The following is a 16,576-nucleotide window of genomic DNA, read 5'->3' on the forward strand; positions in this document are numbered from 1 at the left end:
GGTCACCTGTCTTGTAAAGACACTGCCCAGAAGGCAGCAATGGCAAACCACTTCTGCAGAAAAATTTGCTGAGAACAATCATGGTCACAGAAAGACTGTGACCGCCCACATCATATGACATGGCACATAATGGTGATGTCATATGACTTAGCCCATAATGATGTCATACAAATATATTAAGGGCACATAACGAATGATCGAAATATTGCACCACTTCCTTCCTGGAGAGCAGCAGCCAGAGCTGTACAGAATATTCCCAGTGCCGTCTAACCAAACTTTTGTCCAGCCGCAATGTAACAGCTACCGTCCTCTTTTGGCCGCTGCTCCTCAGCCCAGGAACGTGCTGATGAACGGCATCATGAAAACAGCCTCCCTGGCAGATGGAATACAGTGCAGGGAAGTCTATGGTCATGTACCGTAGCTGCAGGAATAAAGGCACTGTCTCTTTCCTCATTGGGGACCAAATTCAGAAAGCCGAGGTACATGGGGACTCGGGAGTCCTCCTGCAGGATTCACCACAGGTTAGTTCGCAGGTTGAGTCGATGGTAAGGAAGGCAAGCAAATGCAATGTTGGCATTCATTTCAAGAGCACTAGAGTATAAAAGCAAGGATGTAATGTAATGCTGAGCCTTTATAAGGCATTGGTCGGACTGCACTTTAAGTACTGTGAGCAGTACTAAGAAAGGATGTGCTGGAATTGGAGAGGGCCCACAGAAGGTTTAGGACAATGATCCTGGGAATTAAACAGTTAACATATAGCAAGTGGTGATGGCTCTGGGCCTGTATGAGGGATCTTATTGAAATCTATTGAAAAGGCCTGATAGAGTGGATGAGGTGAGGATGCTTCCTATAGTGGGGGAGTCTATGACTAGAAGGCACAGCCTCAGAATAGAGGGACGTTCATTTAGAACAGAGATGAGGAGCAATTTCTTCACCCAATGGGTGGTGCATCTGTGAAATCCTTTGAAACAGGCAGTGGTGGAGGCCAAGTCATTGAGTACACTTAAAGTGGAGCTTGATAGGTTCTTGATTAGTCAGGGTGTGAAAGGTTAATGGAGAGAAGGCAGGAGAATGGGATTGAGAGGGAAAATTATCGAAAGGGAATGGGCCAAATCCTCTTATGTCACAGTCTTCCAGTCTTACAAGGCCGGCAGTTTGGTGTTGAGTGGGTGGGTGATAAATGCCCACTCTGCAAATAATCTCCATCTTCAGCACCAGCCTGAGAGGGGCGCCCAGGACAAGGCTGACCCAGAGAGTTTAAATCGAGGTTCCTTACCACAATGTCGAAGTCCACTTCGCCGGGCTCCCGCTTGCGGGTGGGATCTTTGCAGGGTCTGGCGCGGGGTAATCGACGGGGCAGCTCTGGAGGGGAGAAGTGTCAGACGTGAATCGCTCGCGGCCTGAGACAGTCACACAGCCTCATGGCCCTATGCTTCCAATCCAAGTGGAAACAGCCCCATTTGTCTGCATTTGGCCCAGATCCCACAGAGCTATATAAAAGTACAGCACAGAAACAGGCCCTTTGGCCCATCTAGTCCATGCCGAACCATTTAAGTTGCCTACTCCCATTGAACTGCGCTGGAACCATAGCCCCCCATATCCCTACCATCCATGTACCTATCCAAACTTCTCTAAAACATTGAAATCGAGCACCCCTTCCACTCTCACCACCCTCTGAGTGAAGAAGTTTCCCCCTCATGTTCTCTTTAAACTTTTTACCTTTCACCCTTACCTCATGACCTCTGGTAGCAGACCCACCCAACCTCAGTAGAAAAAGCCTGCTTGCATTTACCCTATCTATACCCCTCATAATTTTGTATACCTCTATCAAATCTCCCCCCAATCTTCTTCTTTCCAAGGAGTAACATTCTAACCTACTCGATCTTTCCTTATAACTCTAGTCCTCTAGTCCTGGCAACATCCTTGTAAATTTTCTCTGCACTCTTTCAATCTTATTTACATATTTCCTGGAGGTAGGTGATCAAAACTGGACACAATACTCCAAATTAGGCCTCACCAATGTTTTATACAACTTCAACATAACATCCCATCTCCTGTACTCAATACTTTGACTTATGAAGGCCAATGTGCCAAAAGCTTTCTTTACAGCCCTGTCTACCTATGACACCACTTTCAATGAATTACGGACCTGCATCCCCAGATCCCTTAGTTCTAGCACACTCCTCAGTGCCCTACCGCTAACTCTATCCTATTTGCGTCATTGTTTAATTCCGTCTATTGTCATTGTACCTGTGGTGCCCCTCAGTGCACCTTTAAATCTTTGGTGTTGGAATGGAATGTGTGCTGACCCTTGCAGGCTGCCCCAAGCACATCCCTGGGTGTGTTGGTTGTTAATGCAAACAATGCATTTCACTGTATGTTTTGACTTTTGTGTGACAAATCACTTAGTTGTTTTCGCGTCTAGTCCCCCATCACTGCCTCAGTCTCAAACACTGACTCTATTTCTCTCCAAGTGTCTGAACCGGAACCAATTTGTAGACCTGATGTTGTTAACTCCCTACATTTTAAATCACACGTGTGGCACGCTCACAAAAACTAACTCTGTCCACGAGCTGATCATCATTCACTCCATCCTGCCTTCCACCTGACAAAACCCCCACCCATGCTGCTGTCTGAATAAATCCCAATCAAATCCTAAATCCATTCAAACCCCACGTGCAATTAAATCCCAATCCCAAACAATCCCAGACCCAATCAAATCCCAATCCCAAACAATCCCAGATCCAAGCACACTTTAAACCCAAGCAAATTCCAAATCTGAAATCCAATCCAATTCCAAACCCAATCAAATCCCAAATTTCAAATCCAATCAAATCCCAAACAAATCCTAGACACAATTAAATCCCAAACCCAATCAAATACTAAATCCAAACAAATCCCAAATCTCAAATCCAATCAAATCCCAAACCAATCAAATCCTAAATCCCAAATCTCAACCAAATACCAAATCCCCAAAGCAATGAAATCCAAACCCAATCAAATCCCAAACCCGGGAGTTCCGCCTGTAGCTCAATGGAGTAACACATAAATTCTGTGGCTGCCTTTAATTCCTCCTTTTCCCCAGTCTAAACATTGAATTATTCAACGTTTATTTTCTGGATCTTAGAGGGAAATAGTGGTCATTATGTCGTATCCCTTAAGAAGTGGAAAACAGCCTTTTGAACCCAGCAATGGAAAGGGAAAAACTTCGAAAGAAAAATCAGAAGATATGCCTGTCTGGGCTGAGCATTTGGAACGTACGTTGATGGGTCTCGATAACAAAATGGATAATAACACTTCTGAGTTGAAGTCGTTCCGACAGAGTTTACAGACCATTGAGGAAAATATTCTTTCCTTGAATACTGAGTTTAAAGAATCGAAACGTCAGATTGTGGATATTTCAACCCAATTGGAACAGGCTCAATGCAAAATTGTCGATTTAGAAGCAAAGTCTTGTAGAAATAACATTCGTATTCTGGGTCTTCAGGAAGGCTCCGAAACTGGGAATTTATTGGACTAATTTGCCAATCTGTTTCAATCTCTGTTCCCGGATATCCTATCTCAGCCTCCCGATATTGAAAGAGCTCACAGAATTTTCACTGCGTCAGGTAAAGCTCGACCAATTTTAGTCAACTTTCTTCGCTTTAAAGTTAAAGACCAAATCATAAAATGTGCAAGAAAACAGAAAATTTTTAAATTTAATGGTTCCGAGATCCGTTTTTATGAAGATTATCCATGGGAAGTTATGGAACAACGGATCAAATTCATTCCGGTCATGAAGATCGCTTACGAAAAAACTCTTTCTCCATCCTTGAGATCTCCAGCGAAACTAAGGCTATTTCCTAAAGATTCTACCCCTCGTGTTTTCTTAGATCCCCAAGTGGCATTGGATTTGTCAATTCTATTGTGGAATCGGCTGATGCATGAAGGATATTACAGTCTCTGAATAAATTTTCTGAAAGAAAACAGGTTTTGAAGATTTCGGTATGCTGAAGATATCTTTTAATCGATGGACTACTTAAAGAAGAGGTGGTCTTCTTGGTTTGACTAAAGAATGACTTTTGTTTAGTATACGGAGTGAATTAATACAGCGGACAGATTGTGAACTGGTTTGATTATCTGTTTCTATTTTTCTTTTTCTTTATTAATTAAGTGATAGTTTGCTTGCAGTTTATATAGATTTTTTTCTTATATTATGGAGTGTTTAGTAATAGATAATTAGCTTTAATTCTTTTGTTAAATAAGGTAGTAAGTTAAAGAATAATGGTGCTGCTTTTCTCTCTTTAGAGATTAAACTGTTTGGGTTAATAGTATTGTTTTGGCATCTTTGGAGACTGTCTTCGCATTTCTTTAGCTTATTTTCAATGATTAAGTATAAACATTTTTTTCTTTGCTGGGCTTTTTTATCTTAAGGTTACATATTTTCTTTGTAAGGGGGAGGGGGGAATTGGGAGGAGAAACTTTTAATCATTATTTAAATTGAGCGGCACGCGGAATTCCGCTCTTTTCTTGGGGATGCGTTCTGGCTTCTTCTCTCTTTTGCTGGATTTCCTTCTTTGGGGATGGTGGGAGGTTTGGGGGTATTTTTGTATTTTGGGGTTTATCGTGGGATTTTTTTTTCACACACACTTTCTGTATTTTTCCCCATTATGGAGTTCCGGAGAATGCGTGTTTTCTATTTGGTTATATTCATCACCGCCATCTTGGATTAGCCCGTGATGGTATGCGTGTATTGTCGTGTTTTTAAGAATAACATCCAATGGTACTTAAACAGATAAACATTATTAGTTGGAATGTACGTGGCTGGAATCACCCTATTAAGCGAAGGAAGATATTTAAAGTTATTAATCGATTCCAGCCCAATATAATTTTTGCTCAAGAAACACATATCAGAACGGGCAATCAAAATAGATTTTTTAAAACATGGAAGGGTCTTCAATACCATGCTATTTGTCAAAATAAAACAAAGAGAGTATCTATTTTTATTAAATCTAATATTTTATTTATTCAAGAAGACATTGTTTCAGATAATAATGGTAGATTTTTAACTATTAAAGGAACAATTTGTAATAGAAAAATTGTCCTGGTTAATCTATACGGACCTAATGTAGATGATCCTTTTTTTAAAAAAAATGTATTTGGTTTATTACCAGACTTCAATGAATATATGCTGCTGATGGGAGGTGACTTCAACTGTTGTTTAAACCCTTTGATTGACAAAAGTTCAACCAATCAGCAGCTTCCGAGTCGTTCGGCAACACTTGTTAATTCCTTTTTAACTGATTATGGTTTGATAGAAATCTGGAGAACTTTACATCCTGATGACAGAGATTATTCTTTTTATTCACATGTTCATAATAAATATTCGAGAATTGATTATTTTATAGCTGATTTCCGATTTTTGTCCAAAGTCCAGAAATGTGAATATGATGCTATTGCAGTCTCGGATCATGCGCCTTTAAGTTTAACTTTTGAGTTAAATGATGTTATTAATGTAAAGTTGCCTTGGCACTTTCCAGAAAATTTATTACAAAGTTCGGACTTTGTTAAATTTATAGAGGTTCAGATAAAAGATTTCTTTCTTTTTAATAATACGGGAGATGTTTTGAAATTGATTATATGGGATACACTCAAAGCATATTTGCAAGGTCAGATAATATCTTATTTGGCTAAACTCAAGAAACAGACAAAAACAAGAGTTAGATAGAATTTCCAAACTAATTAAAGATCTGGATAATACTTATGCAGTTTCTCCTAATGTTGATTTATTTAAACAAAGGGTTGAACTTCAATCACAATATAATTTACTATTAACTTATCCTATTGAAAGAAATTTGCTTAAATTAAAAAGTCAATTTTATATGTTTGGAGATAAAAAGTTAACAAGCTATTAGCATCTCAACTTAAAGCAGTTAGAGCTAAAAGACAAATTTTAAAGATTCGTAAGGGAGATGGTAGTTTAGCTTGTAATCTGAAGATATTAATAAAATTTTTCGACTATTACAGTGAACTCTATAAATCTCAGTTTCCAGCTGACCTAATATGTATGCCTTTTTACAAAAGATTGATTTTCCTAGAATATCTGTTGAAGATCAACAAATTCTTGATGCTCCTTTTACTGAAAAAGAAATTCAGAAAGCTATTCTTTCAATGCAATCTGGTAAAGCTCCTGGATTGGATGGTTTTACTGTAGGATTTTATAAAAAATTTGAACATTTGCTTACTCCTTATATGTTGGAAATGCTTAAAGATTCTTTTCTGTTAGGAGAGTTACCTTCCACATTTTATGAAGCTTCTATTTCTTTAATTCTTAACAAAGATAAAGATCCTACTGATTGTGCTTCATATAGACCTATTTCATTATTAAATGTGGATGCCAAAATTCTTTCAAAAATAATGGCTAATTGGATGGAGAATATACGAGCTAAAATTATTTCTCAGGACCAAACGGGTTTTAGAGAAGGCCGCTATTCTTTTTCTAATACTCGGAGATTGTTAAATATTATATACTCATCCCTCTCTAAGACTCCCCAATGTGTTGTTTCTCTAGATGCTGAAAAGGCATTTGATAGAGTTGAATGGAAATATCTATTTAAAGTTTTAGAGAAATTTAGCTTTGGTACTAATTTTAATAAATAGATTAGATTGATATATAAAAGCCCTACTGCCACTGTTATCACTAATAACTGTAGATTCCCCTTTTTCCAACTTTCCCAGGGTACGAGACAAGGATGTCTATTAAGTCCTCTGTTATTTGATGTTGGAACCCTTGGTTATTACACTTCGTGAAGCTAAAAATATTCAAGGAATTTCTATAAATGGGACTATTCATAAAATCTCCCTTTATGCGGATGATCTTTTGGTTTATGTTTCAAATCCCGAAGAATCTATTCCTAGCTTATTGAAATTATTAAAATGAATTTGGATTGTTTTCAGGATATAAATTAAACCTGCATAAAAGTGAATTATTTCCTTTAAATGATTCCGCTTCTATATATAACATTCCTCTAAAAGTTATGGATTCTTTTAAATATTTAGCTATTATCATCACGAAAAATTATGGAGACCTTTATAGAGCTAATTTAGTTCCCTTAGTAGAATTTATGAAGCAATTTTTTTCTAGATGGAATCCACTTACACTTTCGTTAGTAGGTCGAATTAAAGCAGTTAAAATGATGATTTTACCAAAATTTTTATATGTATTTCAAAACATTCCTATTTTTTAAACTAAGAAGTTTTTTGATCAGGTTGACTCTATTATTTCATCTTTTGTTTGGAATAATAAAAGACCAAGAATTGGAAAATGTCATTTACAAAAATTAAAAAAGGATGGAGGTCTTACTTTGCCTAATTTAAGAATGTATTATTGGGCGGTTAATATACGTTATGCGTGTTCTTGGTTATATTGGACCAATAAAAAGGAACGACCATCTTGGGTTGATTTGGAATTGAAAATTGTGAAACAATTTCATTTAGCTTCGTTATTAGGAGCTCCTTTACCTGTACAATTAGCCAAAATTTCTATTCTAAATATAAATCCTATGATTAATCAATCATTACGAATTTGGTACCAATTTCGTAAGTTTTTTAATCTTAAAAAATTTAACCTTTTTAGTTTAATTTATCGAAACTATTTATTTAAACCTTCACTTAGTGATCCTACCTTTTCTCTTTGGAGGAATAAGGGAATTTTTTCCTTTATGGATCTGTTTCAAGAAGGTCGATTGATGTCCTTTGAGAAATTAGTAACTAAATACTCTCTCTCATATTCACATTTTTTGCAATATCTTCAGGTCAGACATTTCTTACAAGAATACTTAAGTAATTTTCCATATATACAAGACTCTGACCTGTTCGACATTATTTTAAAAATGAACCCTTTAGTGAAAGGTTTTATTGGGAAAATTTATAATTTACTATTACAACAGGATAATTATCCTTTACTTAAGATTAAGCAAGATTTGGAAAGAGAGCTTAATATGACCTTGATAACAGAAGATTGGTTGTGAATTTTGAAGCCGGTTAACTCTTCTTCGATTTGTGCCAGTCAATCTCTAATTCAATTTAAAATTGTACATGGTTATTATTTGACAAAGGAGAGATTGCCTAAAATATTTCCTAATGTACATAGTCAGGGTGATAGATGCAAAACTGAGATAGCTATATTGATACATATGTTTTGGTCGTGTTCTGTATTGAAACAATTTTGGAAATCTATTTTTTCTACAATCTCTAAAGCTTTAAAAATCAATTTACAACCTAAAAAATTGACAGTTTTGTTTGGTATAATTCCTCAACATATTCACGGTACTTCTATATCTGACCAATGCGTAATTGCATTTGTCACATTATTAGCTAGAAGGGCTATTTTATTAAAATGGAGAGATGCCTCTGCTCCCACTTTGATACAATGGTTCTCTCAGGTGATGTTATGTCTTAGTTTGGAAAAAATTAGAAGTCGAACTTTTGATCCTAAATTTGACTTCGAGAAAAGGTGGGTTCTTTTGCCCGTTATTATCACTTGACTTGAGTTAATACAGATGGTCCTTTTCTGATGCTTGGTTATATGAATTTGGTTGGCGGTTTGATGTCTTTTTTTTATGGAAGCTTGTATGGCGCATAGCTCCGGGTTTGTGCTCCAAATGGGTTCTCCCCCCAGCTTTTTTTTAGTTATTAGGGGTTTTCTCTGTTTTAGTTAGTAGGGGTTCTTTTTTTTCTTTCTTTCCTTTTTTCCATAAAAAAAAGCTTTAATACTTTGTTTTTTGATTATTATTGATATACTGTTCAGCCTGGTTGATAGTTTAACTCTTATTCTACATTGGGATATGTTATCTTGATTATTTTGATGTATTTTTCTCTGTTGTTGATTTTCAATAATAATTAATAAAAAGATTTAAAAAGAAAAGAAATCCCAAACCCAATCAAATCCTGCCTCTGTTCTGCGGCACCTCAGTATTTCTGGGGTGGCTGGGGGTTTGGCAAGGCGCAGGAACTTACTGAGCAGCTTTTTGCTGGCGCTGACGAGCCGCCGTTCCTTGCGTGGGGTTTCATCGATCTGCAGGTCATCCTCGGAGTCGTAGTCGTAGTTGTCCTTGACGCAGTGCTTCATCCCCTTCAGCATGCCGAAGAGTGGCTCGAACTTGCCCGAGCCCGGCTGCAGCTTCAGCCCCTTGTTACTGCAGGAGGGGAGATCAGTCAGCGTGGGCAGAGGGCAGACAACTCCCCCACCCTCCCTGACATGGCACTGAGGGGAGCTCCCCCTTGAGCACAGAACATCCCACAGCACAGGAGCAGACCCATCAGCCCACCATGTCTGTGCTGACCCTTGATGCCAATCTGAATTAATGACACATGGTCTGAATTCCCTTCCCTACAGGTAATGAGGTGTAAATTTCCCTGATGATCTCCTTCAAATTCCTCCCACCTCCCACCTCAAACCTATGTCCTATGTCCCCTAGTAGGGAGAAGAGATATCAGCTGCATCTATGCCTTACTTAATTTTTAAGTTCTTCTCTCAGGTCTCCCCCTCAGCTTCCGATGCTCTGGAGAAATCAACCCAAGACCATCTAGCCTCTTCCTGAAGGGGAAACTGTCTAATTCCGTGGCACATCCATGATGTTCGTGCTGAACACAATCCCAAATTAAACAATAGGAGACACAGGAGCAGAATTAGGCCATTCCACTCGTCGAGCCTGCTCCACAATTCCAACATGGCCAACATATTATCCCTCTCAAACCACCCCTCCTGCCTTCACCCCATAACCTCTGATGCCTTTATTAATCAGGAACCTATCAACCTGTACCTTCAATATACCCAATAACGTTTGGCATCTGTAGACATCTATGACAAGAAATCCCACAGATTTACCATCCTCTGCCTAAAGAAATTCCTCCTTATCTTTGTTCTAAAGGGATGTCCCTCTAGTCTGAGGCTATGCCTTCTGGCCCTGGACTCCCCCACTACAGGAAACATCCCCTCCACACCTACTCTACCTCTATTTGATAGGTTTTACTTAAATCCATCCCCCCCAACTTAGTTTTCTAAACTCCAGCAAGTACAGGCTCCGAGCTGTCAAATGCTCCTCGTAATCCCCCCTTTCCTTCCCAGAATAATTCTCACTAACCTCCTCTGAACCCTCTCCAATGCCAGCATATTATTTCTTAGATAAGGGGCCCAAAACTGCTCACAACACTCCAAATACAGTCTGACCAATGCCTTATAAAGCCTCAGCTTTACATCCTTGCATTTATTTTCTAGGCTTCTGCAAATGAATCCTTACCAGCGGCTCAACCTACGTTAATTTTTAGGGAATCCTGCACGAGGACTCCCAAGCATCCGTGAGCCTCTTCTGCCCCCTCTCTAAACCCTCCGCATCATTCCTGTGGCAGTGACCAGAACTACACACAATACCCTGAATGTTAGTTTTACAGAGCTGGAACATGACTTCCAGACTTTTATACTTTAACACCGCGACCGATGATGGCATCTGCGCCATCCACTTTCTTCCCCGTTGTACACCAACGCTCCGAAGGGTTCAGAAGTTTATCACACACTGCATTTGACCTCCCAAAGTGCACCACCCAACACTTGCCCGAATTAAACTCCATCTGCCACTCCTCTGCCCACACCTGTTGCATCCTTTTGACGACCTTCCGTCAAGCACGTCTGGTGGGGGACAGGTCGGCCTGCAATTCCCAATTTCGTAAATTCAGCTCCAAGGCACCACATAATGGCCACCATCTGTAACTGTGCAGAGTGACTGCTAACATAGTAAAATATAACCGGTGTGACTGTTGACATAGTAAAATATAACCGGTGTGACCGTTGACATAGTAAAATATAATTGGTGTGCCTGTTGACATAGTAAAATATAATGGGAGTTAGGTCCCATTATATTTTACCATGTCAACAGTCATGTTGCAATTACAAGTGCCAGCTACTCTGTGGTACTGTGGAGCAAATTTTTTTAAACTAACTTTCAACCCTGGCAAAAGGTCCAAGTAGCTGGTGAAGTTTATCTGTTAAAGATGGGAGCAGAGCCCAGGGACTTACCTCATTATCTTTCCGTTGGAGAGCACGAACCGCAGCTTGCTGTCATCCAGATTGACGGAAGCATCCATCGCCAGCTCGCCCTCCAGGGTCCCCATCGGCAGCGAGGCACTGGACAGGTCATACTGTTGGGAGGCAGGACGAGATGGAGGTGAGGGAGGGAGAGGCGGTGGCACGGACAGGGCAAAACACACAGCAGAATGGGGACGGAGCAAGGGAACTGCTTTAGGACTGTCACACGTTCTGAGATACAGTGAAAAGCTTAGCTCAAGAAGTTCAAAGTAAAATTATTATCTAAGTACACACATGCCACCATATACAACCCTGAGATTCACTTTCTTGTGAGCATCCTCAACAGATAAAAAGAAACAAAAAACACAAACAAAATAATAATAATGACAAATAAATAAGCAATAAAGTTGGCTTGCTTTCAAGGTAGATCATCTCATAAGCAAAGTGAAGTAGTAATGAGAAAAATAGAACTAATCGTACCTGGATATTGAAACTAAACAAATGCACATCAATCCAACAGACTCGCAGGTGAAGTGTCACCTCACCTGGAAGAACTGTTTGTGACCCTGAATGGTATTGAGGGAGGAGGTATAGAGGCATGTGTAGCACTTTTTCCGCTTACAAGGATAAGTGCGAGGAGGGAGATCAGTGAGTAGGGACGAGTGGACAAGGGAGTCATGTAGGGAGTGATCCCTGCAGAAAGACGTGCTCGATGGTGGGACCTCATTGGAGATGGCAGAAGTCACAAAGAATTATGTGCTGGTAGAGTGGAAGATGAGGACAAGAGGAACCCCATCCCTGGTGTGGCGGCGGGAGGATGGGGCGAGGGCAGACATGTGCGAAACAGAAGAGATGCAGGTGAGGGCAGTGTTGACGGTGCAGAAGGGAAAGCCCCTTTCTTTGAATGAGGAGGACATCTCATTAGTTCTGGAATGAAAAGCTTGGTCCTGAGAGTAGGGGTGGTGGAGACAAGGGAACTGAAAGAAAGGAATAGCATTTATACAAGTGACAGGATGGGGAGAGGTATAGTCCAGGTAGCCATGAGAATCAGTGAGTTTATAAGAGATATCAGAGATAACTGTCTCCAGAGATAGAGACAGAGAGTTGTAGAAAGGGGAGGGAGGTGTCGGAAATGGACCAAGTAAATTTAAGGGCAGGATGGAAGTTGGAGGTAAAGTTGATGAAGTTGACGAGTTCAGCATGGATGCAGGAAGCACCACCAATGCAGTCGTCGATGTAGTGTAGGAAAAGTTGGGGAGTGATACCGGTGCAGGCTTGGAACACAGACTGTTCCACATAGCTGACAAAAAGGCAGGCATAGCTGGGACCAATGTGGCTGCCCATGGCTACACCTTTGGTTTTAAGGAAGCGTGAGGAGCCGAAGGAGAAATTATTGGGAGTGAGGACTAGTTCTGCCAGACGGAGGAGAGTGGTGGTAGAGTCTGGTTGGGTCTATTATCCAGAAAGAAATAGATAGCTTTAAGGCCTTCCTGATGGGGATGGAGGTGTATAGGGACTGGGCACCCATAGTGAAAGTGAGATGACCAGGGCCAGAGAACTTGAAATCGTTGAAAAGATCAAGAGCATGTGAAGTATTACAGATGTAGGTAGGAAGGGACTGAACCAGGGAGGGATAAAACAGAGTCGAGGTATGCAGATACCAGTTCAGTGGGCAGAAACAATGGGTCTACCTAGACAAGCAGGGTTATGGGAAGGAGGCAGAAATGGGAGATGTTGCGTGAGGGAACTATGAGGTTGGTGCCACTGAATAGAACATAGAACATAGAAAATAGAAAATCTACAGCACATTACAGGCCCTTCGGCCCACAATGTTGTGCCGACCACGTAACCTACTCTAGAAACTGCCTAGAATTACCCTGCTGCATAGCCCTCTATTTTTCTAAGCTCCATGTACCTATCTAAGAGTCTCTTAAAAGACCCTATAGTATCCAATGGGAGATCCGCAGAGTCAATAAGGTGGTGATGGTGTGGGAGACAATGGCCTGGTGTTCCTTAGTGGGATCCTGTTTGAGGGGTAAGTAAGAAGATGTATCAGACATTGTCACTGGGCCTCAGCAAGGTACAGGTCAGTCTGCACTCCCGTTACCTGAGGGTTTGATGGCGAGGATGGGATTAGGGCAGAGAATGTGGAGAGTCGTGCATTGGGAGGGAGTGAGGTTAGAACTGGGGAGAGGAGTGTCAAAGTCGAGATGGTAGGTGTTCCGTCGGCAGTTAACAATGGAAAGACCCAGAGCAGGTAGAGGACCAGAGCGAGGTGTCCAGGAAGAGGAGAAGGGTTGAAGACAGGAGAAGGGAGTCATCAGTGTGGGCTAGAGAGTCCTTGCCAACGAAGTAGACACGATTCAGAGGCGGTGGAAGAGCTCAGCGTCGCGGTGGGCGCAGGTGTAGTGGGACAAAGGTGAGGACAGAATGTTCTGCCTCAGAGAGGGGAAGGTCGGAGGGAATAAAATACAAGGTCGGCACGTCCCCAGTTACCCTCCTGTATGATAAGACGGACTCTTCTTGTTACAATCTACCTCTTTATGATCTTGCACCTTATTGTCTGCCTATCTGGCATTTTCCCTGCAGCCATTACACTTTATTCTGCACTCTATTATTGTTTTACCTTGCACCACCTCAATGCTCCGTATGAACAGCAAGCAAGAGAAACCTTTCACTGTTATCTTGGTACAAGTGACAGCAGTAGACCAGGAGAAATGTGTCAACTGCTCTGTCCAAGGCTGCAAGAGGTTGCAGAGCTGTGGACACAGTTCAGCACAATGTGGACAGCGGCCCCTCCTGCAGGGACTCTTTCTTCACCTCGCTGCCTCGGTAGAAGGGGAGGGGGTGGGGTGGTGGTTGTCAAGGAGAAGACGAGGCAGGAGTGGGGCGCGACGAGGGGCAGGTCATCGGAGGGTACCGTGGCTTTGCACGCCAGGGTGGAGGAGTGGGGTGGGTGGGGTCGGACCGTACCTTCTCCTTCTTGGGCGACTCCAGCTTCTTCAGCGTCTGCTTGGTGTGCATCTCCAGGAGCTCAAGGTCGGGAGACCGCAGCCCCCCCAGCGCCTCCCTCCCCTTCCTGCCCTTCTTCCTGCCAGGCGGCCTGTCGACGACGCTGACGGCCTGCGGGTTCCTCTGGAGGGCGAAGGGCCCCATCACCTTCCCTAAGGACTGACAGCAAGCAGGCTGTTGAGAAAGGGGAGAAGACCCCTCCCAGTGCAACCCTCTCCCAGGACACTTCTAATTGCCTCCCTCTTGCTGGGCTGCCGCTCGCCTGGCAGTAAGCCCTTCACCTGGGATTTCTTTTCTAGAAACCAGAGCTAGGCTTGCACAGTGGGTAGTGTCAGAGTCAAGCAGCAGACCCTTCTACCCAGCTGGCCCACTCTGACCACAATCCCCATCTGAGCTCGTCCCATTCACCCGTGTTTGGCCCTTCCTTATGCCTCTAAGTGCCTTTTAAATATTATTATAAGTACCTGCCTCAACCACTTCCTCTGGCACCTCATCCCATTTCCTGATCCCCCTTGGTGTAAAAATGTACCCCCCGCCACCCAGGTTCCTATCATCGCTCTTCTCACCTAAAACCTATCCCCTCTCACTTTTGTGTTGGATTAGGGTATAGAATTATTACTTTTCTTGTCGTTGAACTCTCCTATGCTTGATTGTATTTTTATATAATCTCCGATAAATGAGAATTTTCCAGTAAATATGGTTGTAGGAGTCACAAATCTATTTTCTATCTGACTGTATTGCATTTTGGTTCCTTAAGATTGTCATAACCTGGGGATATAATGGGGATAAGCTCCCACTACCTTTATGGCGTGCATCTCAATTGACCTTTGACAAGGCGAGAAGGCAGGTGTACGGGGTTGAGTGGGATCCGGGATCAGCCACAATGGAATGGCGAAGCAGACTCCATGGGCTGAATGGTCTAATTCTGCTCCTATATCTTATGGACAACTAAGTCCAGCTCCTGGCCTTCACGTGTGGCTTAGCTACTAAGGCCAGCGGAACCGTTCCTACTGACAGGAGAAGGAGCAAAGGCTGGTTACTGGGGGCACTTCGGGCAAACGGGGCTCATCAGCCATGGTCAACAGCTCATCTAGGACAAGCAAAAGTCTGATCTCAAACGTCAGCTGCCTTGCGGCTGTACCCACTTATGAGGAAGACTTCAGGAGTAAACCCTGACAGGAAGAAACTGGAGCTGGAGTCCCTGAGGCAGTCCTACGTTGAGTTCAGTGCTGACTGGCAACTCCTGCGACAATGCTGGTGCCAAACTCTGCCGTTCCTTTGGGTTCATCAGCTGCGTGGACAGGGGGAGCTTGCTACATGGGCAACAGCTTGCTCTTCGTATCGTACTGCCCTGGCTTGCGTATCTAGACAGCTAGGACTCTGACTGACTAAGGCCTTCACACTGTATTGTATTTTATGTTGTGGGTTTATTATGAGTAATTTGTCACGTGGGTTGGGGCACGGTAGAGGCGAAGAGTAGAGTTATGTATTCACACTTCGTGTTGGGCTAGCTTAGTCAACTTAGAACCGGTGGTATGCCTCCAGTTGATATTTTTTTGTTGACCGCTTAAGTATACTTAAATACGTTGAGATTGCCAACGCTTGGTTATTTCATTATATCTCTAGTTTTAGTTCCATTAGTTTTTTTTTTACAGTTACAAGTTCATTAGTCTTTGTTGGCTTCTCAATAAAGGATCATAAGTACTTTCTTCGACTTCGAACTTTGTTATTGTGGACCGTACAGAATAAGCCCTCTGGCCTTTCGACCGCGTCGCCCAGCAACTCCTGAGTTAACTCCAGCCTAATCACGGGACAATTTACAATGTCCGATTCACCTACCAACCGGTTCATCTGCGGACTGTGGGAGGAAACCGGAGCACCTGGAGGAAATCTGCGCGGTCACATGGAGAACAAACAAACTCCTTATAGGCGGCGGCAGGAATTGAACCTGGGTCGCCTGTACTGTAAAACATTGTTCTAACTGCCACCCTCCCCTCTGCCCCCGGCCCCCCCCCCACCCATGCTTAGTCTCTGAGCGATTTTTAAGTAACCACTACAATGGTATAATTGTTTCTGTATTTTTCAAGAAGCTTCTGCGTTTTCAGTGGCCAAGTGAATCTGCCTATTAATTGTGATCACTGAAATGCAGTTATCTCTAGTCTGGGTGTGAGGTACCATGACTGCTCTTTTCTTTGTTCTCTCGGCTCCTCTCGTTCGTTTTCCACTCTTGTAATGGTTAATGAAAATGACCGTAAGCAACAGGTCTTGCGCCTTTTTCTTGACTTCCAAAGAAGCTTTTGAATCACAGCACTATCAAGACCCAACACTTGATTCCCCAAGCCTGGGAAAAAGACCGCTCATTCACCCTACCTGTGCTCTGTAAGATCACCCTTCATTCTCCTTTAAACAAAGTCCTATCCTGTTCAACCTTTCTGCATAACTCAGCCCCTCAAGTCTGGCAATCCCCTTGGCATTCTTTCTGGCTTAATGGCATTTTTCCTG

The 16,576-nt window shown here is 42.2% G+C and overlaps 1 protein-coding gene across 2 annotated transcripts in view; it reads right to left on the reverse strand.

The window, feature by feature from the left end:
- phf8 (PHD finger protein 8) overlaps positions 1–16,576 on the reverse strand; it is a 78,190-nt gene that overhangs the window by 19,146 nt on the left and 42,468 nt on the right. For both annotated transcript variants that reach the window (XM_072246210.1, XM_072246211.1), the window contains exons 12-15: positions 14,036–14,233; positions 11,054–11,175; positions 8,998–9,176; positions 1,277–1,362 (exon numbers count right to left, since the gene is read on the reverse strand). In XM_072246210.1, coding sequence (XP_072102311.1) covers positions 1,277–1,362; positions 8,998–9,176; positions 11,054–11,175; positions 14,036–14,233 — 585 coding nt within the window. The remainder of the gene's footprint in view (positions 1–1,276; positions 1,363–8,997; positions 9,177–11,053; positions 11,176–14,035; positions 14,234–16,576) is intronic.

Source organism: Mobula birostris, chromosome 29 (assembly GCF_030028105.1).
Source record: "Mobula birostris isolate sMobBir1 chromosome 29, sMobBir1.hap1, whole genome shotgun sequence".
Taxonomy (NCBI): domain Eukaryota; kingdom Metazoa; phylum Chordata; class Chondrichthyes; order Myliobatiformes; family Myliobatidae; genus Mobula; species Mobula birostris.